Genomic DNA, 26,125 nt, shown 5'->3' with positions numbered 1-26,125 from the left:
CCAAGCTCATTTCTAACTACCCATTATTATTACTCGGAGTAAAAGAGCTCATCCTCAACGTTGGAAAACCGGTTTCGAGAGGAATTACAGCCTCGGCCCCATAAGTCATTGAAAAGAGGGTCTCCCCTGTGGACCTGTGAGGTGTAGTCCAATAGGTCCAAAGGACGTGTAGCAGTTCTTCTACCCATTTTTCCTTAGCATCGTCCAACCTCTTCTTGAGCCCATTCACTATTACTTTATTGATAGCCTCGGCCTGTCCATTTCCCTATGAATAAACTAGGGTGAAATATCTGTTTGTAATGCCAAGATTGCAACAACATCTTCTAAAGGTTTTACTATCAAACTGAAAGTCGTTATCTGAGATAAGGGTATGAGGAATTCCAAACCTGGTGACAATGTTTTTCTAAACAAATCATTTTGTATCCAAGTCCCTGATATTTGACAGTGGCTCAGCTTCAACCCATTTAGTGAAACAATTTGTGCCGACGAGCAACCACCTCCTATTCCCTGCTGTCTTAGGGAAGGGTCCTATAATATCCAAGCCCCATTGAGCAAAAGGCCAAGGGCTGGATAAAGGATTAAGGACCCCCCTGGTTGATGAATGTTGGGAGCAAACCTCTAACACTAGTCACACTTCTTCTCATACTCTTGTGCTTCCCTCTTCATATTTGGCTACCAATACCCTTGGGTAAGAGCCCTATGATATTAGGATCTACCTTATGTGTGACTTCCACAAATCCGTTCATGTAATTCTTCTGGAAGTAGCTCTGTTGCTTCAGGGTGTATACACAGCAGGTATGGTTAAAAAAAAAAAGCGTTTGTACAGATTTTGGTCCTTGGATAGCTAGAATCGAGGAGCCTTTCTACATACTTTATTCGCCTCGAACTTCTCTTTAGGTAAGATATCTTCCTTAAGGAATAGCACTATGAGATTCATCCAACTAGGTCCGGCCCTGATTTGATGAATTTAGGTCACATCACCTTTAGTCTCAGTAGGCTTGTACAGGTCTTCAGCAAGGATAACCAGAGGTAAGCCTTAAGCCGAGGATGTTGCGAGGGTGGCTAGGGAATCAGCGTGGGTATTCCTGCTTCTGGGGACTTGCAATAAAGTGAAAGATTCAAACTTTGAATGCAAATGTCTTACCGAATTCAAATATTCTTGCATTCTTGGATCTCTGGCCTCCAATTCCCCTTTTACTTGGCCAACAACCAATCTTGAGTCAGAGAACATCTCTATCTCCTTTCCTCCAAACTTTTGGACTATGGTCTTCTTAGCTAACAAGGCCTTATATTCATCTTCATTATTTGTGGCCAAAAAACTTAACCTTAAGGGTTTTCAATAACGATCATCTCGGGTGAAACTATAACTAAACCCACTCCTGATCCTCTTTGATTTGCCACACCATCAACCTACACCTTCCAAGACATAGGCTTTTGAAGGGTGACCATGCCAACTGTTTTTCTATTCATGTTCTGCTTGTCTTCTTTTTCTTCTACGGAAGACTTAGTAAACTCGGCCACCAGGTCTGCAAGAACTTGACCCTTAACGGTAGTACGAGGCATGTACTTAATATCAAAAGCCCCTAAGATCATACCCTATTTAGCAATCCTTCTAGTATAATCAACACTCTGAAGCAACGATTTAAATGGAAGTTGAGTTAGGACAACAACTATATGAGATTAGAAGTAGTGGGGGAGTTTACATGTAGCGTGCACCTTGCCAAAATGGCTTTTTCCAGTGGTAAGTAACGAACCTCGACCTCATACAGCGATTTGCTCACATAATAGACTAGCCTCTGCACACCATTATCAACCCATACCAACACCAAGCTCATAGCATGAGAAGCAACAGCTATGTATGCAAACAAAACTTCATCCACCTCGGGTCTGGACATGATAGGTGGCCAAGAAAGGTATTTTTTTTAGTTGTTAGGAGGCCAAGACACACTCCTTAGTCCACTCAAATCCCTTCCATTTGTTCAACAATTGGAAGAAAGGTTTGCGTTTGTCTGCTGACCGAGAAATGAATCAGTTTAGGGCAGTAGTCATACTCGTAAACTTCTGGACCTCTTTGGGATTCCGAGGTGGCCGTAAATTGTTGATTGCTTTAATTTGGTTAGGATTGATTTCAATTCCTCGGTGAGTAATCATATATCCTAAGAAATTTCTTGAACCAATGCCAAAAGAGCATTTAGAAGCGTTAAGGCAAAGATTGTGTTTCCTCAATATCCCAAAGATATTCTCGAGATCAACAACATGCTCAGACTCTATCTTACTCTTGACCACCATATCATCTATATAAACCTCGATGTTCTTTCCTAGTTATGGCTCAAACATCCTGGTCATCATCCTTTGATAGGTAGCCCCTGCATTTTTAAAGCCAAATGGAATCACTTTGTAGTGATAATATCCTGTAGAAGTGACAAAGGCAGTTTTCTCCTGAGCATCCAGAACCAAGGGTATTTGATGATAACCTTGAAAGAAATCTAGAAAACTCATCTGAGGATGCCCAACAGTGGCATCCACCAATTGATCTATACGAGGCATTGGAAAAGGGTCCTTGGGGCAAGTTTTGTTCAAATCTGTGAAGTCTACACATACTCATCATTTCCCATTATTCTTTTTCACTACCATTGTATTAGCCAACCATTCAAGATAAAATTCCTCCTTGATAGCCCCTGCGTGTTTGAGTTTGATTACCTCCTCCTTGACAGCCTCAAAGTCCTCTTTTGATAATCGCCGAGGTGGTTGCTTTCTCGGTATGACAGTTGGGTTGACGTTCAAATGATGGCAAATGAAACTCGGATCCACCCCCGAGGCCTCATAAGCACTCCAAGCAAACACATCAATGTTTTTCCTAAAAAACATTATTAACTCGTCCTTCTCCTGAGGAGGCAGTTGAGCTCCGACCTAATAGTACTTCTCCTTATCGTTACCTATAATAACCTTTTCTAACTCTTCACACTTTATCATCTCCATTGGATTCCCAGATAATACCGGCTCCTTTGATTGCTACAAACTTTGCTCATTTGATGCCGAGGACTCTCCTTTAGCTTGATGTCTAATCGTGGCCACCAAACATTGCCTAGCCATAGACTGACTTCCTATCAGCTCCTTGACCTGGTCACCAGATGAATATTTCACCTTCAAATGCAAGGTAGATGAGACAGCCCCCAAGGCATGAAGCCAGGGTCTTGCCAGGATGGCTGTGTAAGAAGAAAACGCATCTACCACAATGAAATTCACCTCTACCACCTCTAATTTAGCTTGCACTGGCAATTTGATCTACTCCATTGGTATGACTGCCTTCCCATCAAAGTCTACCAAGGGTGAATCATAACTAGTTAAATCTCCAAATTTCAGTCCCAACCCCCTATACAGATTAGGGTACATAATCTCCGCCCCACTGCCTTGATCAACCAATACCCACTTTACATCATACCTTCCTATCCTGAGAGTAACCACCACTGCATCGTCATGTAGCTGTAAGGTACCAACCTTATCCTTATTAAAGAAACTCAGTGCTGGACGGACCCCCATCCTGCTCCTCTTTGGCTCTGGGAAGGATGTCCCTATAGGTGGTTGGGCTATGGATAACACCCTAGAGTAGTGAGAACCGACTCCTCCCGGGGCAATAAGAATAACATTGATTGTTCATAAAGGTGGTTTCGAAGAAGCATCCCTCTGAAATCTTGATCCTACCAGGAGTCCTTGCTCATTGGGGTGATACAGGAATTGCTTTAACTTGTCACTTCGAACAAGCTGCTGCAAATGGCTCCATATAGTTCGACAATCCTCGGTCGTATATCCTCGCTCCTGGTGGTATTGACAATGAAGGTTTTGATTGCGCCTTGTGGGGTTTCCTCCCATTTTATTGGGCCGTTGAAAGAAAGGTTCATTCTTGATTTTTCATAAAATTTAATGCACTGGCTCTTGAAATAACACGTTAACCGCCTAAGGTGCAGTAGCAACCCCGGACTGCCCAGAAAAATCTTGCTGAGGACAATTATTGTTGTATTTATCCGACCTGAAGTCCCTCCTATCCTGAGAAACCACCTTTGCTTTGCCCTTTCCTAACTGGTCCTCCTCGACCCTTATTCTTGTCAATGCGGTCCATGAGCTGGCGTACATTACTAACCGATTTCCCTATTAATGACTTCCTTAGACCATGCTCGGCAAGTAGGCCGACCTTGAAAGTTCTTATGGCCACATCATCTATGGCCACATCATCGAAGTCCCCATCAATGTCATTGAACATTTTTCAGTACCTGTCTGAGTATGTTTTTAAGGTCTCCCTTTCTCACATGGTCATAGATAGTAGGGAATCTAAAGGTCGAGGAATCCTACTGCACGTAATAAAGCGAGATCCAAACGCTTGGGTAAGTTCCTAAAAAGAATCAATAGAATCTGCCCTCAAGCCATCAAACCACCTCATTGCCACAGGTCCCAAACTGGATGGGAAAATTTTTCACATCAAAGCCTCATTCTTAGAATGCACAACCATCCTCTGATTGAAATGGCTCACGTGCTCCACAGGGTTTGTTTGACCATTGTACATGGTGAATGTTGGCTGAGTGAAGCACCGAGGAAGTTTCCCTGCATCAATTCTACGCGTGAGGGGTAATTTAGAAATTTGGTTCAACGCTCTGCTCATAGCATCATTCCATAAGCCTTTGCATGATGAATTCCTATTCTTACGGCCATAAGGGTTGTCCTCTTTATACGAGAGAGATTCACTAGAAGGAGTCCTTGACTTGGGCCTGTAACTACTATCCCTACCATCATCAGAAGAAGGGTTAGAAATCAAAAGGAGTTCGCTTCCGTCGTTCGTGACATAACTTCCTCTTCAAATGATTGATCTCCAGTTGCATGGCCCTGGCACTATCCGCATGAGAAACGTGGCTTCCACCTCGAGATTGACTCGTGTCAGTATGGGTGGTGTGCACACTCCCTTCCCGGTCCCCTATTTGCTCAAGATTAAGGGGATGATCTTGATGTTGGGACCCCAAAGACTCTGCTTGGTGGGGACCTGAACTTACCATAACTGGATGTTACACTCAATAAGACACTTAGATTTTCCACAGACGACGCCAATTATAAGGACACGTTTTGCACCTAAGCCCAAAATAAGAAGAGGATAGGCTCAAAAAATCCAATACAATGAATTTGTAGAGAGTGAGTTTGGAATCTGGGTTCTAATGAGTTTGTCTATCAATTGCCATGGGCCAAGATGACCAAGAAGTAAAGATGATACAAACTTATGTAAGGAAGATCATTCTCGGACTCAATCCAAGGAGGCTAATTTTTCTGTATATCTCACTTAAAGATAGATTACAAATATTGTTCTTTGGTCTACTGTGTTTCCTTTCTTTTTTTCTTCGATTCCCCTCTTTTGAAGGTTTCCTCTCCCTTTTATACTATCATTTTCCCCTCTCTTTATCCTCCACGTATGGATCATGTTGTTAGTATAGATACTTACTCCATCAACACCTCCTTGAAGCTTTTGGGAGTAGCTGAAAGGCTGCACATTGATGCACATGCATCACCTCCTCATTAATGCAGCCAAAGAGTTAGCTGCAGAGCATTCAATGTGGTGGTAGCAACTTTCCTTTTAGATATTTCACAGACTTTCCTTGTCTTGTACTCTTACCATGTATATCCTCACCTACATGATCTCTTGGAAAGTTCCTTCTGGGTGGTAGACCACACCTCCCGACCTCGACTTTGCTCAGTCGATGACATATTCCTCCTCAGACCATCCTCTTGGATGATCCTGATCAGACTTCACCCTTTCACTTACCAATATGGATCCTTAAGAAGATATTTTCCCGTTCTCGAACTACTTAATATCCTCGGATTGGGCCTCTGGCCCAATAGATACATAAATATGTAGTCCTAGGCCTATCACCTCCCACAAATATAATATAAACCTATTTACAAACTCATACAATCTAATTTGAAGCGTATATAAATATGTTTTTAGAAATTATATATATAAAATATAATAGTATATATAGTTGAATCAAGTCATATATTTACGAGTTTATTCACAAACACATTATTATATGGGCAAAGCTTATGTCCAGTGAAAATTTTCACTGGACACGGCAGGATTTGGACACGTGTCGAAGAGTGGACATGTGTCCCCAATTCAATGTGTCCAGTGAAAACTTTCACTAGACATAAGCCACATCCTTATTATGTTTGAGTTTAATTTATTTAATAGTAGAACTTAAACTTGAGCTTGAGTTTAAATTATTTGCTAAATAAACAAATATTAATAAACATCTTCCTGTATCAAGCTTAAACTATTTATAATCAACTAGATTAATTTTCTGCCCTAGATATGTTTAACACCAAAAAGGTCAATGGCGTAGCTTTGAAAACGACATGCACGTGATAGAAAACAAAAGGAAAGCAAAACTCCGAATCTTTCTGGCATATTTTAGTCACTCACTACGCAACAGAAAAACTAGGATCTCTCTCTCTCTATCGGAGAACACTATTCTGGTCTAAGCCATAGGGGACACGTTTAAGAATATGTAGGTCCGTCAATCTACGTACACTGAGTTGAAGGGTAGCTGGTAAAACGTTGTTTCCCTAACGCACGGTCGAAAATGTTTGATAACAGAGAACCACATGAAATGGAATTCAGTGTTATTACTTATCAGCCCCCTTTAAAAGACAAAAAAGAAAAATCTTCGAGTTCAGCAATCATGGCAGAGAGATAAGAAAGCAGAGCAAATTAATGGCATACCCAAGATATTCTTGGAGTCATATCACCCAAGGGCCAAGGCAAGAAGGACTGAGACTATGCATCAAAGCAGGTCCCAATATAATCATTTTGAGAAGCATGTATATATCCAGGACAAAGCTAAAAATTAATATGCTACTAAAAATAAAGTAAAAACCCAATGCAGTTTTTTATTCTAGATTTCCAGTAGATCTTAGGATGGATGTTGAGAATTTGAGATTGTGATCCTGATTCTGTTGAGCACCTTTGGTTGGCATCTTTTGTAACCAGATCGATATCTGATACTTCTAGTATTATGTATTTTTTTTTATAAACTTTTATCATGGTATTAAAAAAATAAAAGAACAGAAAAAGTTGGCAATAGGAGAATAAAATCTAAGTAAAAAAATCAAGGAACATGGGACCAATAACTATTAAAGACAAATTACACATGGGACTTCTGTGTTATTGGGATTTAGAACGATCATTAAATAATCTGCGACAGGATTTATTTTTTTATTTTTTTTCAGTAGTTCATCTGCAAAAAGGTTGGATTTTTTTATCGCAAGAAGGTTGGGTACAACTTACCATTACTAGCAATACCAGGCCTGTAGACTTAAAAATTTAGAAACCCAAAGTAACGTTTTTAGGCCTATGTAATAGAACCGGACTTTTAGCCCAACACTGTGTATAGGAGCTATAAGTCTTCTTCTTCTTATTCTTCTTTTTAATTTTTTTATACGCGCGCGCGCACACACATACATATATATGTGTGTGTGTGTGTGTGTTCATCCTTAAATTAGTAGATAGTGGAGGAGACAAATATGGGGTTCTAACTACATATATGAGGCATATGTCATTATGATTGAACTATTACTTAAATCCCATGAGCAATAAATTTTGATACATTACAAATTTCACAAATTTTTGACAACTTTTGGCATGTTGTGATTGCTATACAATAGGATTAATGTCAATGATGATCTTATATAAAATTTATGTTAAATTAATCATAATTTGTTGCCTCAATTATTTTGAAATTTGTTGTGCCTTATTACTAAAGCTCTTAAGTGTGATTTGTGAAAATAAATGCAATTGTTAGATATGTAAAACTTTGATCAAAATTTTGCGTTCAATTGATAGCTCAATGGTGATAACTAATAACATTCACTATAATTCAAATCACACCTCCCCTTCCCTTACCAGTTATCATCTACCTGTACAAAAACACACAAGAAAAAATTTGATCGACTTTATAGCCCAAAACCAACCCAAAATGTATTTGCAAGAGTAAGGCCCACAAATGGAAGCAAACTTGGTCGGGCTTGGATTAGATCTGTCTCTACCCAACTCAACATTTAGGCCTATTATTTTTGTCTCTAATATCTGGTGGTCCAAAATACTGATTTCTTTTCAATGTGAAATTTGAACCCATTTGACCCAAAAAAGAAAAGAAAAAAAGAAGTGGTTTAAAACCTTCATATCCATCGCAAAACAAAAGCTTCATCACCCATTTCACCCAACCAAACACACAGAGACAGAAAGAAATGGCTCTAAGCCTACCCAACACGTTCCTCCAAGGAAGACCTTTCCTTCCCATCAACAAGGCAAAATCCTCAACACTCTCTCCCTCTCCACTACCAAAATTTTTACTACCTCTTATTTCACAAATCTCTATTTTGTTTCAATTTTCAGGTAACTAGAGGGAAAGTTGGAACAGCAACAAGTGGGAATTACCCAAATGTGGTGACGTGCAGGAAGAAAGACATACACCCGCAATTCCACGAGGATGCAAAGGTGTACTGCAATGGCGAGCTGGTGATGACAACGGGTGGGACCCAGAAGGAGTACACGGTGGAAGTGTGGTCGGGAAACCACCCCTTTTACCTCGGCAACCGGTCGGCGCTGCTCCTCGATGATGACCAGGTCGAGAAGTTCCGTAGGAAGTATGGTGAGATTGCGGGAATCATGGAGATTCCTGTGCTCAAAGGAGAGATTGTGCTACCCAGTAAGCGCAAATCCATTTCCCCCAAAGGAGGGAAAAAGAAGTAGTACCAGTAATTACTAGATTGAGTTTTGGGTTTTTGTTTTTGTCAATTCTATGTTGTAGACCTTGTTCTGAATGAAATTCGTGTTATGTGTTTGTGGATATGTCTGCTTTGATATAGAGTGACAGGTTTCTAATTTTCTCAAACTTAAGACATCGTTTCGATTTGAAACACTTGTTACCTTTATATCTATGTTATTCATTTGTGAAAGTAGAGAAAACTAATGATAGAAAGTACCATCTTTGTTCAATGGCGACCAAATTGATTTATGAACTTATTTTTTGATAGGTGAAGAGTAGAGTTTGACAAATGGTTTTCAGTTTTTCTCTACTCTGTCAACATGATTGATGAAGTGTAGAAATGAGCAATGGAGATTGATAAAGGCTTTATTTAAATTTGGGATTATAATTGTCTAAATTTAAACTTGGGAATTCATCTGAGAAATGTTATAAACTCTGAGCCTTTATGTAACCTCCCTCAAAAAGAAAAAAAAAAAAAAATGTCTTGCCATATGGCAAATTATCATGTTAGTAGGAAGGGAAATATTAGATAAGGTGGATATGGATAATATTGGATGAGAGCTGCTACAAGGGTGGTATCAACCTCTCAATTGTTTTGTTTATGGAATGTCATGCTTTGGTTGATTATCTCCTGTTTGTGCTTTGGACCTAGAAGCAATTTCTCTGTTCCCTGCACCTGTATTTCTTTCTCTATGTGATCTCTTTAGGAATTAGCATTTCAGCTTTTCTTGGGAATGAATTTCCTTAAATCTTTTGCCAGATAAATGGATTCCCTTTTGGATAAAATGAGGGAAATGGGTAATAGCAGGGAAGATTAAAAATTAAACAGCAATGGCAGTAGTAGTATTATCTTATTGTTAGTAGACATCAAAGCAACAGTAAGCCAGTAACAGAGAGGATATAGTTGCGACTTGTAAGTGTCATGGATGACTTATATAGTGGACACTGGGCACGCAGTGGTGTTGTGGTACAAGTAGTTTTCTTCCTCATGATACAACTATATAAAGTGCTTGATGTATGAAACTTAAAGCTGAGGATGTCACTTTAGAATCACTTTAGCAGTTGATGCTTGCTCAACATGTGAAGTAACAGAAGCAAGCAAATCCTGGAAATTGGGCGTGACAAGCTCCATGTTGTGCACCCTCCCAGATCCTGCACTGGCTGTTACAGTGTCCAGAGTTTCCACAAAACCCTGTCCATGTCTTGCTACGCCTCTCACAGACGTTTCCTTCCACCATAAGCATCTCTGCATACCAAAAGACATAAATTATAGCATAGGCATCTCTGCATACCCATAGACAAATCGTTTAGTGTTCAAGACAATATTTTTCACGACTAGTTAACATTATTTGTTGTGATTGGAGTAACATCACTTCACTTAAGTTCACCAAACTAAGCACAGAGTGTAATGTCAAATTTGTGAAAAGCGTTACGTCCATGTACTTGATTATTGAGGCAAAATAGTTATCTTCCTTTGTGCCATAAGAGGAATCATAAACAGTTGCATTTGGAAGGATCAATTAGGAAAGTAGGAATATGTTGATGATGCATACCAGTGGACACAAGAAAGAAAAAGAAGAGAAAGAGGAGGGCATAAGATAGTCGATGACCAAGTTCCTGAGCCATATTTGTTTGTGTTTTGGGAGTATGGAAGAATGGTCAAGTTATTGGTCATGTAATTTGCTGTAATATATTAGCATTATGCAACAAATATCCTTGCAAATTGCAATTAAATAAGTATGAACAAATTGAACAAAACAAGATAAACATGAAAGTATTCAACAAATTTGGCTGCGTAGTATGCAATTCAAATCCTGTTCGTCACACTTTTGGTGTTATATGTTATTCAAAGACTGTCATGAGGCAAAGGAAGAGAGGAAAGGGTCAGCTAAGCAACTAAAACAGAAAATAGGAAAATCGTGGCACTCAAATACTCAATGGAGCTATATGAGACAACCAACAAATTAACAACTTTTGTTACAAGTGACCGGTTGTTAGTCATTTTCATAACATAATTTGCGACTGTGAAAGTTGTGGTAAAAGTTGTGCATTTGTTTGTGTTTGTTAAATTACTAGGCTATTAGACCATTTTCATATTATTTTTGTGGTATGCTAATTTCAAGAGAATATGGTTTTTTTTTTTTAATATATGGTCCAAATGTGATTTTCTAAGCTTTTTTCGTTAATTCCGTAAAATGACGTGAGATTTGAATTTTTAAATATATTTATTAAAAGCATGATGATATTCTAATTGAGTAGCAAGACTCTAGATGATTGATACTTGAATTTTTAAAATTTTTGGTTTAATCTAAACTTTTAAAATTATAGTGTCTAATTAATTTGTTACCGTTCGCAATATTTAATTTTAAAAATGTTATTTACAAAAAAAAAAAACAACTGGGCGCCGTTGGAAAATATATGAAACAGAGCGGTGCGTTTTGAAGCTATTCTCATGATAACCGTGTGACGCGTCTAGGCGAATGTTCTCTCTTCTGTTTGAAAAGTTGAAAACAAAAACAGCTGAGCTCTTGGAAAACCCATGGACGATACTTAGGCAATAGATCTCTTCACCATTTATAACAAAAAAAAATCTCATCTGATCTATAAACTGCTCTTGTATTTTTTGAAGGTGAGTTTCTACTTTGTTTCTTTCTCTCTTTTCATTCACTTTTCCTTTCCTTTTTTGGCCATCTCTGATGTCTTATGTTTATGTTTATGTCTCTTACAAAAACCTTAATATTATTTATTATATTGCTTGTTGTCTTTGTTACCATATTTTAATTAATGTTATATGGCAAGATTGTTTTTAGGATATATTGATATATATATATTAAGGGAAAGTTTTGTTAGGGTTAGTTATATTTAAGGTAAGAAACTAACAATATCTTAGGAATGATGATATAGAATGTTTCATGGTTTTGGAAAGTGAAACCAATGATGTTTTGAGTTTTTAGTTATTCTTTGATTTTGAATGTGAATAAGGCCAATATGCTTATTGGTTACTGAGAAAATAGGATTGGACACGAAATGATTATGAAATGTGACCCAGAAAACTAAAGCTATAGCTTGAATTAATATTATTTGACTGCTAAAGCAATGGCAAGAATGAGATCTGAATTGGGGTCTTAAGACTTTTTTACATTTGGTTTGTTGTCTCGGGTTTTTGAATGGAGTGTGGTTTTTGTTGGGCATCTTTTGGTGCTAGAAAGGCTAAAATTTAATCAATTTATTGCTTTTGGTGCTTTGGATCTGCAGGGGATTATTTAAAGAGTAATATCTAATGGAAGGAGTTGGGGGTGATGCTGCCTCTGCGGTGGCGCCTCTTGCCAGGTTGAGAAATGATTTCACCAGGACGTTTCAGTACTATTTGGATCGGTCCACTCCTCACATGGTCCAGCGATGGCTGGGAACTCTTGCTGTTGCGGCAATTTACATGTTGCGGGTTTACTATGTTCAGGGATTTTACATTGTATCATATGGCCTTGGGATTTACATCTTGAATCTATTGATTGGGTTTCTGTCACCTAAGATTGATCCAGAGCTTGAAGTCTTGGATGGGGCTTCTTTACCAACAAAAGGCTCAGATGAGTTCAGGCCATTTGTGCGCCGCCTTCCAGAGTTTAAGTTCTGGTAATCTAAGGATCCCTTGTGAGGACTAGTTTTGTGAATGATTTTGCTTCTTTTGTTGCGTTAATCATTTTGAGAGTGTGATCTTAAAGTGGTTTCTAGCTGAGTCTCAATTGGTTTATGACTGAAGGCCAAAATCAAGCAATAACCTCTCCTTGTCAAATTACTCTATATTAGGATTTGGTTTTGAAAGGAGGAGTGCTACTTCTTTCTATTAAAAGAACTTGTATATGATTAAACTACACCATTTTTACGGAGTTTACAATAACAACAAAAACAAGGCCTTAGTCCCAAAATTTTTATGAAGTTTAATAATCTAATACATTAAAGACTAGAAGTTTTTTCCTTGAGAAGTACATGTTTTGTTGCTTTTATTAAATTTTAGGAGGAAGGTGTCAATGCCATGTGAACCTTAAAATCTTAAAAAAAAAAAAAAATCACGTACTGTTCAACCTTTTGGCATTGTGAGTTTAGCACTTATCTGAAAAAGAGAGGGCATTGCAAGTTTATTAGTATTCATTTCACTCTAATTTTCTGATCTCAATTGTGAGGGGTATGCATGATCATCATGTGCTGAACCATTATTTTGTGATGTTTATCTTTCTGTTTTCTGTATTGGTCTGGATATCTTGCAGCATGTAACACTAGAAGTCTAGAACCAGGCTAGAGAAATCAACTCAACTCACATTGTCATGTTATATAAGTCAGTTGATTGACCATTTAATTCATTAATTTATTGGGAGCTTCGTGTCATCTTGTCCCTATGTCTCAGAACTGATTACAATTCAATTTTGCAAAGTGAAATTGAAGTAGTGGGTCATTCTTGTCAATTGAGGAGGTATATTGCTTAGACATCAAGTGTGATAAGTTTGAGTGATTTTTGTCAGATTTAAAGAGAGTGGATGATGGCTTTTTATGCTCATCCATCAAAATTCTGAAAAAGCTAAAAGTAAAAGGGACATCTGAATAAAGTTTTCCCCCCCTTCATTTGAACAACTACTGTACAAAAAATTAGTTTGGATCAAAGAGAAAAGCAGGTCTTAGTTACAGTTGGATGTGGCCTTGTCTGTATTTTGTCCTTCATAATCACCTGTGTATATTAGTACATAATTTGTTTTGTGGAAGATAGTTCAGAAATTGTTTGTTCATTGACTAGAGTGATTGATTGTAGCATAAGTTGAACTCTGTGCTGCTTTTCACATCCTGTATTTTGGGAAGCGTGATCAAGAGAGAACAGAGCTTTTGATAGAAGTTTCGTGTAGTCCAATTCTTTTTGAACTCTGCTGCTGTGTGGAAGTGGACTCTGAATATAATTTGTCATCAAACAACTACTTGATTATGTTTAATAGTTTTTAATGCCAATTACAAGTGCATGGGTGCAAAGATATGCATCTCGTTTTAATTGGTTGGTAGAAGTTTGTTACATACTTTCTTTGTATCAGTTTTAGATGTTACTTACCAAAAAGCTATAGTTATTGTTTTTAGAAATTGTTGGTTTATTCTTAATTCTTTTGCTGATATTACTAATCCTTTACGGTCTCAAATTTGAGACATTTGGACATTGGATTAGTTTCACTTGTTACTTGTTAGAAACTGTTTTTAATCTCATACTTACTGGAACAAGTTACAAAACTATCAATATGAGGGAGCCTGTTATATAGCTATAGATCTCTTTCGTTCTTACATGGTCTACCCAAGGAAAAGACCAAATAGAAGCTGTGAGAAGAGACATGATGGATCATGATGTGAATATGTAATTATAAAGTGAGGTCAGTAGCGAACAATGATTTACAATAACTGACTCCAGAAGTTGAGATAAGGTTTTTGTTTAGAGTTGGTATTGTGTGCTTCCCCAATTTGTTTGACAAATCTTACAGTCAGAGAATTTGTCTTTTAATGGAGGCTTAAAAAATGAGTTATTTCTCTTGGTTTTGTGGTTTCAGGTATTCCATCACTAAAGCTTTCTGTGTGGCGTTTCTGATGACCTTCTTTTCTGTGTTTGATGTCCCTGTTTTCTGGCCTATACTGCTTTGTTATTGGGTTGTGCTGTTTGTCCTCACAATGAAGCGCCAAATCATGCACATGATTAAGTATAGATATGTCCCATTCAGCATTGGAAAGCAGGTGAGAGCTGTGCCTTCTTCCATCCCAGTTATATAGTTTATTTTGAAATATGTGGTGGCAGTTGGTTCCTCTTAGGCCTTGCAGTGACATTTTGTAACTTCTCTGTTGCTTTTGACTTTTGACAGAGGTATACCGGGAAGAAGTCTGCTGCAAGTAAAGGTCGCATAGTGGACTGAAGCTTTGAAATGTCACTTTTAGGAAGAGCGTGGGAGAAGTGCAGCCCTGCAATTTTGCTGCCCTTGGATTTTTTAGGTGGAGCACATGTTTTAGGCTAAAGCTACCTCCAAAGTTAACACAAATGATGAAAATTCCATTTTGTTTATGAGCAATTGTTGCTTGCATGATTTGGGTTTCTCACATTTCCTGAATTATCTTTATTTGTTTTATTTTCTTGACATGCTGTATTTTCCAAGGAATCAAATCTGAAAAATGATGAGTCTCAATATCTTCAGCCTTTTTTCCTAAATAGTCCTTTTAGGCCATTAGAATGTGTAAACTAAAACACGTCCTGTTACAATGTGTTGATTACATTAAACAAGAATTAATGCTTGGGTTGAATTTCCCAATTTCTGGAAGGCATGATGTATATCAGTTATTATTTTATGCATATGAGTATATGACATTCATTCTTCCTCAGTGTATGGGTCTCACAACACAACTATGAGAAGGAGGATATATATAAAGAAATATTTTCGATGTATATGCACAATTGCACAAAAGCGCATTTGTTGTGCTACTTGTGATTCCTAAATGTCAAGATTGTTGCAGCTATAGGGTCGGTTAGTTATGAGACTTAACAATACAAATTAGGTATAGACTTGGTCTATGACAGCAACTAGGCAGTACCTAGAAGAAGCAAATGATTAAGTTTATTAAGCTTATTATAGTCCTTTTGGATTCGTTTATTTTGCTGAAATTGAAAACTTTTTATTAAAAGTACTATAGATAAAAGTAAAAGCTAGCTGAAATAGTACAATGAGATTCATAAATAGTATTAAAAAGTGTAATAAAGCCTATAAATAGTAGGAAAAATAAACTGAATAATAAAATAATCTAGCAAAATTAATAATGCCAAACAGACACTAAGTTTATTAACCCCAAATTTCATTTGTTAGATGGAAATTATAAGCAAATTATTGATCAAATTATAAATAAAAGTGGTATTATATAAAAATTAATCATTGCAAAGAATGATTCAGTGGATAATGACTTGGGCATGAGATGCCAGATGGATATCCAATCATACATTCAAACTATATAACAACCCTCCAACAACTGAACAACCAAATCGCAAATTTATTTGTGATGTACTTGACTTTGCTTATAGAAAATGATTTAAAAAGTTTTTAAAAAGAGTTTTAGTTTTAGAATTTAAAATGACTGCTCTTAAACATGGCCAGCTAATTTGTTCCATGCCTCTATCTCTCCCCTTTTGTTCTTGTATTAAATTCTCAATTTCTCAAGTAGCCCATTACAGAACAGCTAGTTTTTTTTCTCCAACAAAAGATGGAAAGAACATTCGTGTTGATATTTTTCTTCTGGGCTGTCCTTACAATCATCACGCCCACACTGATTATCCTGTCAGAGAATTCAAAACCCAAATTGGATTTGATTGGTAAGAGATACAAAGAGATGTATATCTAACACTACTGTATTTTTTCTGATGGGTTGGTTCCTTTCCTTTGCCATCTTGTTTATTGTGAAAGTTGTTGACATCTTTTGCTTCATATTTTATAGGTCAGAAAAATGAAGTAATGAAGGTCAGAAAAATGATGCTATATATAGAGAAATATTCAACAAAAATACCAATCGCTCTGGCTCCAAAAGAAGCACCAGCACCGGCACCAGCACTGGCACCGGCACCAACACTAATATCAGCAGTCCCGTACTGGGACTAAAACCAGCTCTAAATCCAGCTTTGGGGAGGCTAGAGAAGCTATGTTGATGATTTTCTCAAAGGAACAATGACACTGGTGAATTGGTGATCATAAGACTGAGTTTAACCAAGGCAAGCCTATAACAACATGCCCAAACCAAGTGTACGCTCCCTCAATGACATAGTCACTTAGCTCTTTGGGTTGTAAATATGTTCTCTGTGATTATAGAAAACTGCTACATTGATTTCAGAGGAAGAGGGTTTTTGTCATTCTTTTAGTCGGGAAAAAAAAAAGTCACTTCTATTACAAATATGGGAAAGAATGAATGAACAAATAAGAAATATGAAAAACTGGAAGCTTTTGTTGTTAACCAACAAGTTTGCACATTTTTTTTTATTCCTTTTCTTCTTCTATTTCCCCTGAAATTTAGCCAAAAGTATGAACACTTTTATGATTTGCCTTGTCTCTTAATTGCATATACAGTCATATGCAAATTGGTTTTGTCCCCATGTTTTTGTTTGAATTTACAAAAAGAAGGCTGGTGCAACCATACCCACGGTTCAATTCGTTTTGGTTAGCTTTTTTAAGGAATCATTAATTATAGACTATTCAGTTTACTGACACGCCATCAATTATTAATTTATTATATACTACCCGTTTTGTCAAGCACTCAGGTGGTTGTGCTGTAAGTATAACAGGGTTTAATTAAATTAATTTTAGGATTTGGCAACTTAGGTCATGGGCCACGCTCTCGTAATGATATTTGGTTCTATATATTAAATTAATCTTGGTTTAGTTAGGAGTAATACATCAAGTTATCTGTCGAATTTGATTTTAATTGGGCACTCAATGATTCTATTGTTAAGTGAAGTTGCAATGATAGTGCCTCAAAAAAGAATAATAGATTCTCTCTCAATTGATTGGATCATAGGTGTGATGATTTACTTCACGAGCAAGATAATTATAAGAAAACATAGTTATTAAATCCGAACTAACCCAGTCGATCAGATCGGGAACTTGGTGACCTAGCACCTAGACCGGTTTGGGTGTTTAAATGGATAATTTCTGCATAAGACCTGGTCAAACCCAGTCAAACTTGGTAGGCTTGTAGAATTGTAGTGACCAAGGTTTTCAGATCCAGACCGTTCATTAAACCGTAAAAGGGAGAGGTTCAAAGTTTTTGAGGTCAAACTGAGGTCGAACCGGAGTCGAACCGTGATGACGTCATAATTAATTTAATAATTAATTAAAGCCTAAATATAGATATTAAATTTATAAAACTAGCAAAATTGACTAATATATCTATATATGTGAGAGAAATTTAATGATTTTCAAGCATATATTTAATAATTAAATAAGAAAGTTAATAAAATAAAATAATAACTATGAAAACATTAAAATTTATGATTAATTTTTGAAGTAAAGTTGAATATCTTTGAAGGATTTTAATTATAATTTTGTTTTATTCCTTGTAAGAGATGAATAATTTAATTAAGTAGAATAAAATTGTACTAAGTTGTTTTTATTAAAAAAACATTGCTAAGGGGTTGGACCGGGTGGTCCAACCCCGATTTTAGGGGTTCAATCCCGGTTTTAGGGATTCACAGAATTGCTACATATACCCGGTTCTCTATGCTTAAAAAACCGAATTTCCATCCGGTTCTTGGTTTTCACAATCCGACCTCCCGGTTTTGTCCGGTTCTGAAAATCTTGGTAGTAACTTGTTTAACTCAGATAAATTTATATAATCGGTTTAGTTTGTGAACTTTGAAAAATTACATCTATAGGACCACTTTGTTGACTTTTTTACTATTTAATGTGATATAATATGGTAATTTAAAGAAAATAAAACCTAATAATTTTTTTTAAATGTTGTTGTATGTCTGTCTACTTACCTCCAAAACTCTCATCCTAGTAAAAGACTACTATGTTATTGCGAAACCTTAATTTTGAATTATAATTTTCACTTTAATTTAGGCATATGACTATTTTTTAAATTTATATATTTATTTTATGAATTTTCAAACTTATTTATATATATATTTTTTTTTAAAAATTATTTGACCATATAACTTGACTAGTAATCTATAGTTGAACCAATGACCTGACTCATAGACCATATCAGTGTCCAGGCTGGATTTAAAAACCATGTTTGAAAGGATTCAAGTGAAAGATTAAATTAGACTCTATTGTTATATGATTTAAAATTTTATTTTATTCTTGTCGTATTATAATTGTATATTGTAACTAATGTTTTTAACTTATAAATGTCTACTTAAAATATCAAATAATAAATATATAAATAAACTTCAAAGAGAGTGAGAAAAACAAAAGAATTTTTCCAACTAAATCTCAAATAGGATCTCTTGATTGTTACTAACAATATGAGGAAAACAAAAACATTTAGATGAATATCTCACGGATGAACAAGAAATTCATCAAAAGAGTTGTAAGAAAAATAAAAAATACAACAAAAAGATAACAAATAAAATATTCATAGTGTCATTTAAACATGTAGAATAAGAATTCTTGAGAATATAAAAAGAATAAATTCTTTTCTAAATGCATGTATAGCTTTTTCCAGATTCATGCATCGCTTACAGGTTATTGAAAATACTTGTTATAATTGTTTCTGCTGAAAAAAAGGTTTCAAATTAAAATTGATAAAATCTTACTTAAAGTCAATTGTATCACAAGAAATGTTGATAGACTATAGGTTGAAACACTTTCAAAAAAAAAAAATTTTGTTTTCATTTTTTTAAAATATTTTTTTAGAAGAGGTGTCTTTAATTTTATTGTACTGAGTACGTACTAACATTTTTTGGTATTAAGAAGTAATTTTTGGATTAATTTTTTGGGAGAAAATTATACTTTACCACCCTAAACTATCTCTTATTACACTTTATATTATAAATTTTTTGAATGTACGTTTTATATCATAAACTATGACTTTTGTTGCATTTTGTATTCCAACATTAAGTTTGCGGTTAACTTGGACGAAAATTTAAAATTTATGGTACAAAATATAATCAAAAGTATAGTTCAAGATAGTAAAGTGTAATCTATCTTTTAGTTTTAAAAGATTGAAAAGAGATGTAATTAGGTTTTTTCACACGATGCCATATTTTTCCATCCAGTTCAATAAAGAGAATCTTCTTATAGATAGTATGTGTATATAATATACACATACTATCTATAAGAGGATTCCATTTTTTGAATTGAATTTTTATTACATTTTGCACTCTAAACTTTTTGAATGCATGTTTTGCATCTTAAACTATGATGATTATTACACTTTTCACCATGACATTAAGTTTACTATTAATTGTAGATATGAGCTAACAGTACACACGGTGGATATGAGCTGTAATTATTATTCCAACAAAATCACTTCTATTAAAAATAAAAATAAAAATCTTATGTATCGTTTATCAAAAAAAAAAAAAATAAAACTTATGTAATCCATTTCAATCTATATGTCGATAAGATTTGAATTATCTATGAATTTTATCAATAGAAAAAAAAATTACAATTTTCGTTTCCTTAAAACTAAAAATTGAAATTCAATTTCTCTTTTGATATATTCCATCCAAATAAACCATTTAAATTACTTTAAATACAATAAGCCACATCCCACTTCGGATTCTGTGTTTATAATTTTTTTTTTCAAACAAACATTTCCGCTTTCCACAACGTAAGTACCATTGCTTTTTATCTATGATTAAAATTAACAATCATATCCGGTGATAAACAATGACAATATACCTCTCTCTCTCTCTCTCTCTCTCTCTCTCTCATGCGGCCGTGCCTGTGCTAATGACATGTGTGTTCATTTTTGGAAGAACTTATAAGTTATAACTAATGTGTGAACATTGCGTGTGAAATTATAACCAATTTGTGCTCAATGCACCTTAACAAATGTGAGAAAACAATAACTTATGTGGAAGAACTTCCACACATGTTCAACTCTAATGTTGTAAACCAAACCTACCTTAGCCATTCCATTATAAGTTACTACAATTCTCAGGCAACAATAGAACCATTTTTTTTTCTTATAATTCAATTGTTAATTAGAATGGAAGAGAGGAGTTTGGAAACCTTGAGGCTTCGTTTGGGAGTTCACAAGGGAATGAAATGGAATGAAATGATCATAAGGGAATGGAAATGAATGGAAGGGAATGGAAATGAATGGAATAGAATTAAATGTATTTAAATAAGGGAAATGAATGGAAAAGAATGAAATTAAATAACCTTGATTGGATGTTTTAAAATAAATGAATGGTGAAAATGAATAGAATGTAAGTAATCTTGTTTGGGAGTAACATGGAGAGAATAGAATGGAATCATTTTATGACAATATTACTATTAGATCCCTATTTTAAAATAAAAGGTTGAATATATAAGGGTATTTTGGGAGTTTTAGTAAAAAAATCATTAAATCTAATTCCATTCTCTTCCATTCCTCTTAATTTCGGGGGAATAAAAATTTGAGGTTTTAAGGGAATAGAGAGGAATGAGTGTTCCCTTTTACCTATTCCATTCCCTCTCACTTAAACTCCCAAGCAAGAAAATGGATTTTTCATTCTCTCCATTAAAACTCTTTAACAAGGGAATGAAAGAATATTCTAAAATTATTCTTTTTATTTTTTTCCATCACATTCTATTCCCTCCTCCCAAACGAAGAAAGTCTATTGAAAACTTGAAAATCTCTATTGGAAAACTTAGAGGTATTAATTTAACTAAAGGCGCTTGGCACAATAAAATCATTCGTACAATAGGATTTACCATTCAAACCAAACCTCTTGTTCCTTTTTCTTTATTGATTTTCCCATATTATTATTAATCTTCAACAATAAAGGAAAGACGTGAGAGAGAGAATAGACCACAAGAAATATAAAAAACATTCAAGACTACTGCACACCCTTGGTGCGATGGTCACTCTATAAGTATAAGTGCTTGTGGGGTGTGGGGGGCAAGAGCCAGGGTTCAAGTCTCTAGAAAGGAGCTTCACACACATATACATTTAGATTAGGTTAGAGTAGAATTCTATCGCGTAAAAAAAAAAAAAAAAAAAGACATTCAGTTACAAACATATACTGTGAAGAGAAAATGCATCATTCATAGTACATTATGGTTCTTCACGGTAAGGTTAAAGAGAACGAGATCCTAATAAGTACAAACACTCTTAATTTCACCCACAATGTTCACACATTGGTTATAATTATTTATCTTAATAGTAACAAGAGCTGGGACTTAATTTCTCAAACAAATTGGTCGAGATATTCTTCCACAGTGGTGTATTTGACATCTGGGTACAACTGGGAAGCCTCCACACCAAATGATGGCTCAATTTCAAAGCTGGTGTGATCACCCTTCACAAAGGCTGAGTGGTTGAGTGCCAACAACGTATCGAGTGGAACTGGGGCCTCTGCAAAAATGGACCAAGATCAAAAACATATTAATTAACCCATTTTTTGCTCCTTGCCAATGTTACAAGCACCAATGTTAGATAACATGAAAGAACATAAAAACAGCATAGCTTCCTTGGACTATTGGACATATTTTCTCACTGACCTTGGATGTCCTTCAAAAGCTTTTCCTCCGGAATATAGACTTTCTCAAGAGTTTTGCCAATCTTCTTCTCCCAAAGGGCAACAAGCTCATTGAATGAGTAAATGTTTTTGGGAGGCCTAATGTAGAGTACCTTGTTCAATGCTCTTGGGTCATCCACAGATCTAATGGTATAGGTTGCAATGTCGTCTTCCTTGTTAAAAATTGCTGCAAGGAGAGTTCAAAGCAACACATAGTTATATAGTATTGTATACATATCTTATCATAGCTATACAATAACAAATAAGATCATTCAGTTCCAGCTCACGCACTTCATTTGCTTCAAAATTAAGATAGTCCACTTTACGCATGATGTCACATAATTTAGTGTTTAAGTCCACCAAATAAAAAATGATAACTGACTTAAAATGACGTGACATTCTATTCACCAAAAAAACATACTCGGAATAAAAGGCTTAAATGTCGTGTTTGGCAAGCATGGATACCAGTGAGGCCGATACCGTACCGGTACCGGCCGGTACATACCGTACCGGCCAGTGCACCGGTACCGGTACACTTTTATATTGTACCGAAAAAAATACCGGTCGTACCGGTCGTGTACCGGCCATACCGGCCAATTTCGGGCAATACCGGCCGGTACCGGGCGTACCGGCTGGTACAGAAAAAAGCTTTTTTTTTTTTTTTTTTTTAGTTTTGTAATTTTTGAATTTTTGTAAAAGTATAATGGTAACTTATTTACATTAACTTCTTAGTATTATTTGTTTTCTTAGTATGCAATGAACAACTAAGCTTTCTATTTTTTATATTGTGTTTTTTTTTCTTTTATTTGATACTAAAGTCTAAAATTATGAATAATTTGTTCTGAATTGAGGTAATGTTTTGTAATAAAATTTTATATTTACTATAATATAAATGAAATATTATATATTTATAAACATGGTTCTAGATATTTTGGTGTGTGTATAAAATAACGATAAACCCGAAACGGTACACCGGTATTGACCGGTATCCGAAATATATCGTACCGGTGACAAAACCGGTACAACTTCCGGTACGGTATTGACTTCCTTGATGGATACACATTTACCCATCTTGATAATGCCAAATGCTGATCAAGAGCTTAAAGAAATTGCTAGTTACCCTTGGGATTCCCATCGCCAGGGATAATGACTTTGTCTCTAGGAGGAGCAGTGGCTCCTGGCTGTACCAAGTTAGGGAGAAAATAGGCAGCAAAGAAGTGGCTTGGGACATAAGTGTAGGGAATGCCTTCAGCCTCAATGGCACGTCGGATTTTGGCCCTGACAGCAAATACACTCTTCGCTGGCTCCACAGCATTGTTACGGTCCGCATCAACTCCGAATTCAGATGGGTAGAATCTCTAAAAAAAATAGCTCAACCAATAAAATTTCTTAATAATTGTAAACTTTTTCAATGAAATTTGTTCATGAAATTCCAAAAAATAATTATACAATCAGAAATTTTTATTTTATACTTCCCCACTGTGTGGAATTGGAAATTTAACCTACTAAGCTGCTCCATATTCTTGTTCTATGACATGCACAATCACAATCACAAACACCATCATCAATTTAATTTAGAGAAAAAGAAAGAAAAGGGCATCTAACCAGACATAAAGGGGGGTGGGTGGGTGAATCCAAATGTAGATTGTCAAATGGATGAGATTCACATGCGAAAAGAAACATAGAGAGAAAGAGGCAGACAGTGATAGTGATGCGTGAGAACTGGTTTAGAATCTATCTAACAACACCATTTTCTTAAAATTTCGATGTAAAATGACCGATTTGGAGTTTGGTTGTGAGAGATAGAGATACTGACTGAGGTGATTAATAAGCACGCACATCAGGTGTTCGACTTTATTTTAAAGGATGGGCTTCCACGGGTGGGTTTAAAAGTGAAAAACTTTAGACACTATTGTATTGATATATATAAGAATTCTTTTAAGTGATTTCTTAAATTTTTTAATAAAATGAAATGAGGCTCCTTTTTTTTGTAGGTTTTTTTTTATAAGAACTTGGGGTAGTTTTTTTTTTTTTTAATTTTTATTTATTTATAGGAACATGGGGGTAGTTTTGGTTGTGTACATGGGGTAGTGGGAAGTTTTATAGAACATGGGTAGGTTTCTTATATAATTTTTTTTATTTATCAATTTATGATTTTAACCTTATTTTTATATTTTAAGAATAAATATAAGTTAATTGAATTAGTAGTATTTTTGAAAAAAAAAGAGACAATAACTAATTTTTTGAATCCTCTTAATATATAGAAAAGAGATAATCAAAAGTCTTGCAACTTAATAAGTATTTCCAATAAAAATATCTAGCATTTAAAATTTCCACCCCAACCATGAATGTATATAAAAAAAAAAATACATAATAAATGCTAGAATTAATTTTTATATATATACAAACACAAAGTTATAATTATAAAGTCAAGGCGGAGGGTCCCTACCTATAATTTTCAAATATACACACACGCTAATATGCTGATTAGAAGATTCAGAACCCATCGAATTGGCCCTTTTTATTTTTTAGTCATGGCCCATTTTCTATTGTGGTGCGGTTGTTGTGAGTTATGGCGTGCGACGTGAGCCAGGTATGAGGGCCGATATTTGAAGGGCAGTTTCTCTAGGGACAGTTTCTCTCCGAACTCCAAAACCTTTCAAACTTTGTCTATGTTTTTCTTATTAAATAAGAATTTTAAAGATTTAATTATTGAATTACGTGTTTTTTTTATATTCTTAACATATGTGTCAATATTCATTCAAATCAAATATTATTTACTATTTAATCAATAAACTTATTTTTTGTGCTTAATTTTAAATTATAAAAACTTGAAATTTAAACATTTAATTGATGTTATAACTATTGATTTTTTATTTTCTTGAAATTTTGCAAGAGATATAATAAAAACATGTAATTCAATAATTAGATTTTTAAAATTCACATCCAATAAAAAGATATTGACAACTTAGACATATTTTCTTCCTATTGGTCAAAACTCATTATATTTCTCTAGATAAATAGCAGGAAAATTAACAAATTTCATATCCGTATAACTCTCCTAGATTTTTTTTTTTTAAATTTTTTTTTTTGAGAAATGCCACTTTAACCTCTCTCTTTTCATCAAGTATAAGGTGATAAATTGAGATTGGACCGTGTTCAAAAATTTTAAAACAAAAATATTAAAACTCTGATTAATTAGTGACGAAAATGGCTAATGAGTTATAGCAACAATAGCATCATCAGAATTCACAAAATGGTTTTCTTTATCTTGATCCTAAGAACAACTTTAGTCTTTAAATCTATTTTTAAGCCAAGTTGCTGAGCCAATTCAAATTGAAACTTCACAAATTATTAAGGAAAAAAAAAATGAAGGAATGAAATATTAGATAAAAGGGTTTCAAGCTACAAAGTTTGAGTAGTTTAAATATACAAACCTTAACATTACCAGCTTCTTTAATGGCAGCAATGATCTTGAGCTGATCTTCGAATTGCATTGCACCCACCGTTGATATCACCACGTCCGCTTGCTTAATTGCACTCACCAAACTGCCATGGTCGTGAAGGTCTCCCTGCATTCCCATTTTTTTCGTTTAACACCATCATCAAACTTTTCCTACAGACAAAACCAACCCATCTAGCCAAACACACACACACACACACACACACACACACACACACACAAACACATACAATCAGAGTGAAAATAATGTACGTACTTGGAGCAAAGTGACACCCAAGTTCTTGAATTTCTCAATGAGTTTTCCCTTAACGGGATCAGAGAGTGTGTTCTTTCTGACCAGAACAAATGTGGGATGGCCAGCCTTTGCGCTTGCTTCCACAAGGAATTTTCCGATGTAGCCTGTTCCTCCGATTAACAAAATCTTACTCTGAGCCATTTGAATGTTTCTTCTGTGCTAAAGAAGGGAAGTTTACAAGAACTGGTAGTAGCAGAGAGAGGGCAGAGAAGAACGTGGAGTGTATGGAAGTGTTGTGAAATATCAAGCTAATTTATATATGGATGAGTTGAGTTGGGCGGGGGCCTATTGTTGGTACACAATTTTTTTTTCTTTCTATATTTAAATAATTAGATTGGAACAAAGAG

General features: G+C 35.3%; 4 protein-coding genes across 4 annotated transcripts; 2 read left to right on the top strand and 2 right to left on the bottom strand.

The window, feature by feature from the left end:
- Window positions 1–8,184: 8,184 nt before the first annotated feature.
- On the top strand, window positions 8,185–9,031 carry LOC142611824 (large ribosomal subunit protein bL31c). The gene is made up of 2 exons (XM_075783968.1): window positions 8,185–8,340; window positions 8,429–9,031. The coding sequence occupies exons 1-2, from the start codon at window positions 8,281–8,283 to the stop codon at window positions 8,783–8,785; spliced, it is 417 nt and encodes a 138-aa protein (XP_075640083.1). The 5' UTR covers window positions 8,185–8,280; the 3' UTR covers window positions 8,786–9,031.
- An 843-nt stretch (window positions 9,032–9,874) lies between these two features.
- Window positions 9,875–10,427, bottom strand: LOC142644754 (defensin-like protein 19). The gene is made up of 2 exons (XM_075776779.1): window positions 10,355–10,427; window positions 9,875–10,047 (listed from the first exon to the last, which is right to left on the bottom strand). The coding sequence occupies exons 1-2, from the start codon at window positions 10,425–10,427 to the stop codon at window positions 9,875–9,877; spliced, it is 246 nt and encodes an 81-aa protein (XP_075632894.1).
- A 799-nt stretch (window positions 10,428–11,226) lies between these two features.
- LOC142627316 (protein RER1B-like) lies at window positions 11,227–15,127 on the top strand. Its single transcript, XM_075801149.1, has 4 exons — window positions 11,227–11,430; window positions 12,057–12,431; window positions 14,372–14,552; window positions 14,678–15,127. The coding sequence occupies exons 2-4, from the start codon at window positions 12,082–12,084 to the stop codon at window positions 14,726–14,728; spliced, it is 582 nt and encodes a 193-aa protein (XP_075657264.1). The 5' UTR covers window positions 11,227–11,430; window positions 12,057–12,081; the 3' UTR covers window positions 14,729–15,127.
- A 6,491-nt stretch (window positions 15,128–21,618) lies between these two features.
- On the bottom strand, window positions 21,619–25,922 carry LOC142616341 (eugenol synthase 2-like). The gene is made up of 5 exons (XM_075789217.1): window positions 25,740–25,922; window positions 25,458–25,592; window positions 23,141–23,378; window positions 22,004–22,207; window positions 21,619–21,857 (listed from the first exon to the last, which is right to left on the bottom strand). The coding sequence occupies exons 1-5, from the start codon at window positions 25,917–25,919 to the stop codon at window positions 21,691–21,693; spliced, it is 924 nt and encodes a 307-aa protein (XP_075645332.1). The 5' UTR covers window positions 25,920–25,922; the 3' UTR covers window positions 21,619–21,690.
- Between the last annotated feature and the right edge of the window lie 203 nt (window positions 25,923–26,125).

This window comes from Castanea sativa, chromosome 1 (genome assembly GCF_040712315.1).
Source record: "Castanea sativa cultivar Marrone di Chiusa Pesio chromosome 1, ASM4071231v1".
Classification (NCBI taxonomy): domain Eukaryota; kingdom Viridiplantae; phylum Streptophyta; class Magnoliopsida; order Fagales; family Fagaceae; genus Castanea; species Castanea sativa.
Note: the sequence above shows the minus strand (reverse complement) of the source record. Positions and strands in the feature narration are given on the sequence as shown.

Excerpts from the sequence above, each read along its gene's own strand:
- LOC142611824 (XM_075783968.1), top strand. The coding sequence starts at position 8,281 with ATGGCTCTAAGCCTACCCAACACGTTCCTCCAAGGAAGACCTTTCCTT. Across the intron at positions 8,341-8,428 it reads CTTTCCTTCCCATCAACAAG|GTAACTAGAGGGAAAGTTGG; the intron begins GCAAAATCCTCA and ends TTCAATTTTCAG.
- LOC142616341 (XM_075789217.1), bottom strand. The coding sequence starts at position 25,919 with ATGGCTCAGAGTAAGATTTTGTTAATCGGAGGAACAGGCTACATCGGA. Across the intron at positions 25,593-25,739 it reads TGGGTGTCACTTTGCTCCAA|GGAGACCTTCACGACCATGG; the intron begins GTACGTACATTA and ends ATGGGAATGCAG. Across the intron at positions 21,858-22,003 it reads GCTTTTGAAGGACATCCAAG|AGGCCCCAGTTCCACTCGAT; the intron begins GTCAGTGAGAAA and ends CCATTTTTGCAG.
- LOC142627316 (XM_075801149.1), top strand. The coding sequence starts at position 12,082 with ATGGAAGGAGTTGGGGGTGATGCTGCCTCTGCGGTGGCGCCTCTTGCC. Across the intron at positions 12,432-14,371 it reads CTTCCAGAGTTTAAGTTCTG|GTATTCCATCACTAAAGCTT; the intron begins GTAATCTAAGGA and ends TTGTGGTTTCAG. Across the intron at positions 14,553-14,677 it reads CATTCAGCATTGGAAAGCAG|AGGTATACCGGGAAGAAGTC; the intron begins GTGAGAGCTGTG and ends GACTTTTGACAG.
- LOC142644754 (XM_075776779.1), bottom strand. The coding sequence starts at position 10,427 with ATGGCTCAGGAACTTGGTCATCGACTATCTTATGCCCTCCTCTTTCTC. Across the intron at positions 10,048-10,354 it reads TTTCTTTCTTGTGTCCACTG|AGATGCTTATGGTGGAAGGA; the intron begins GTATGCATCATC and ends TTTGGTATGCAG.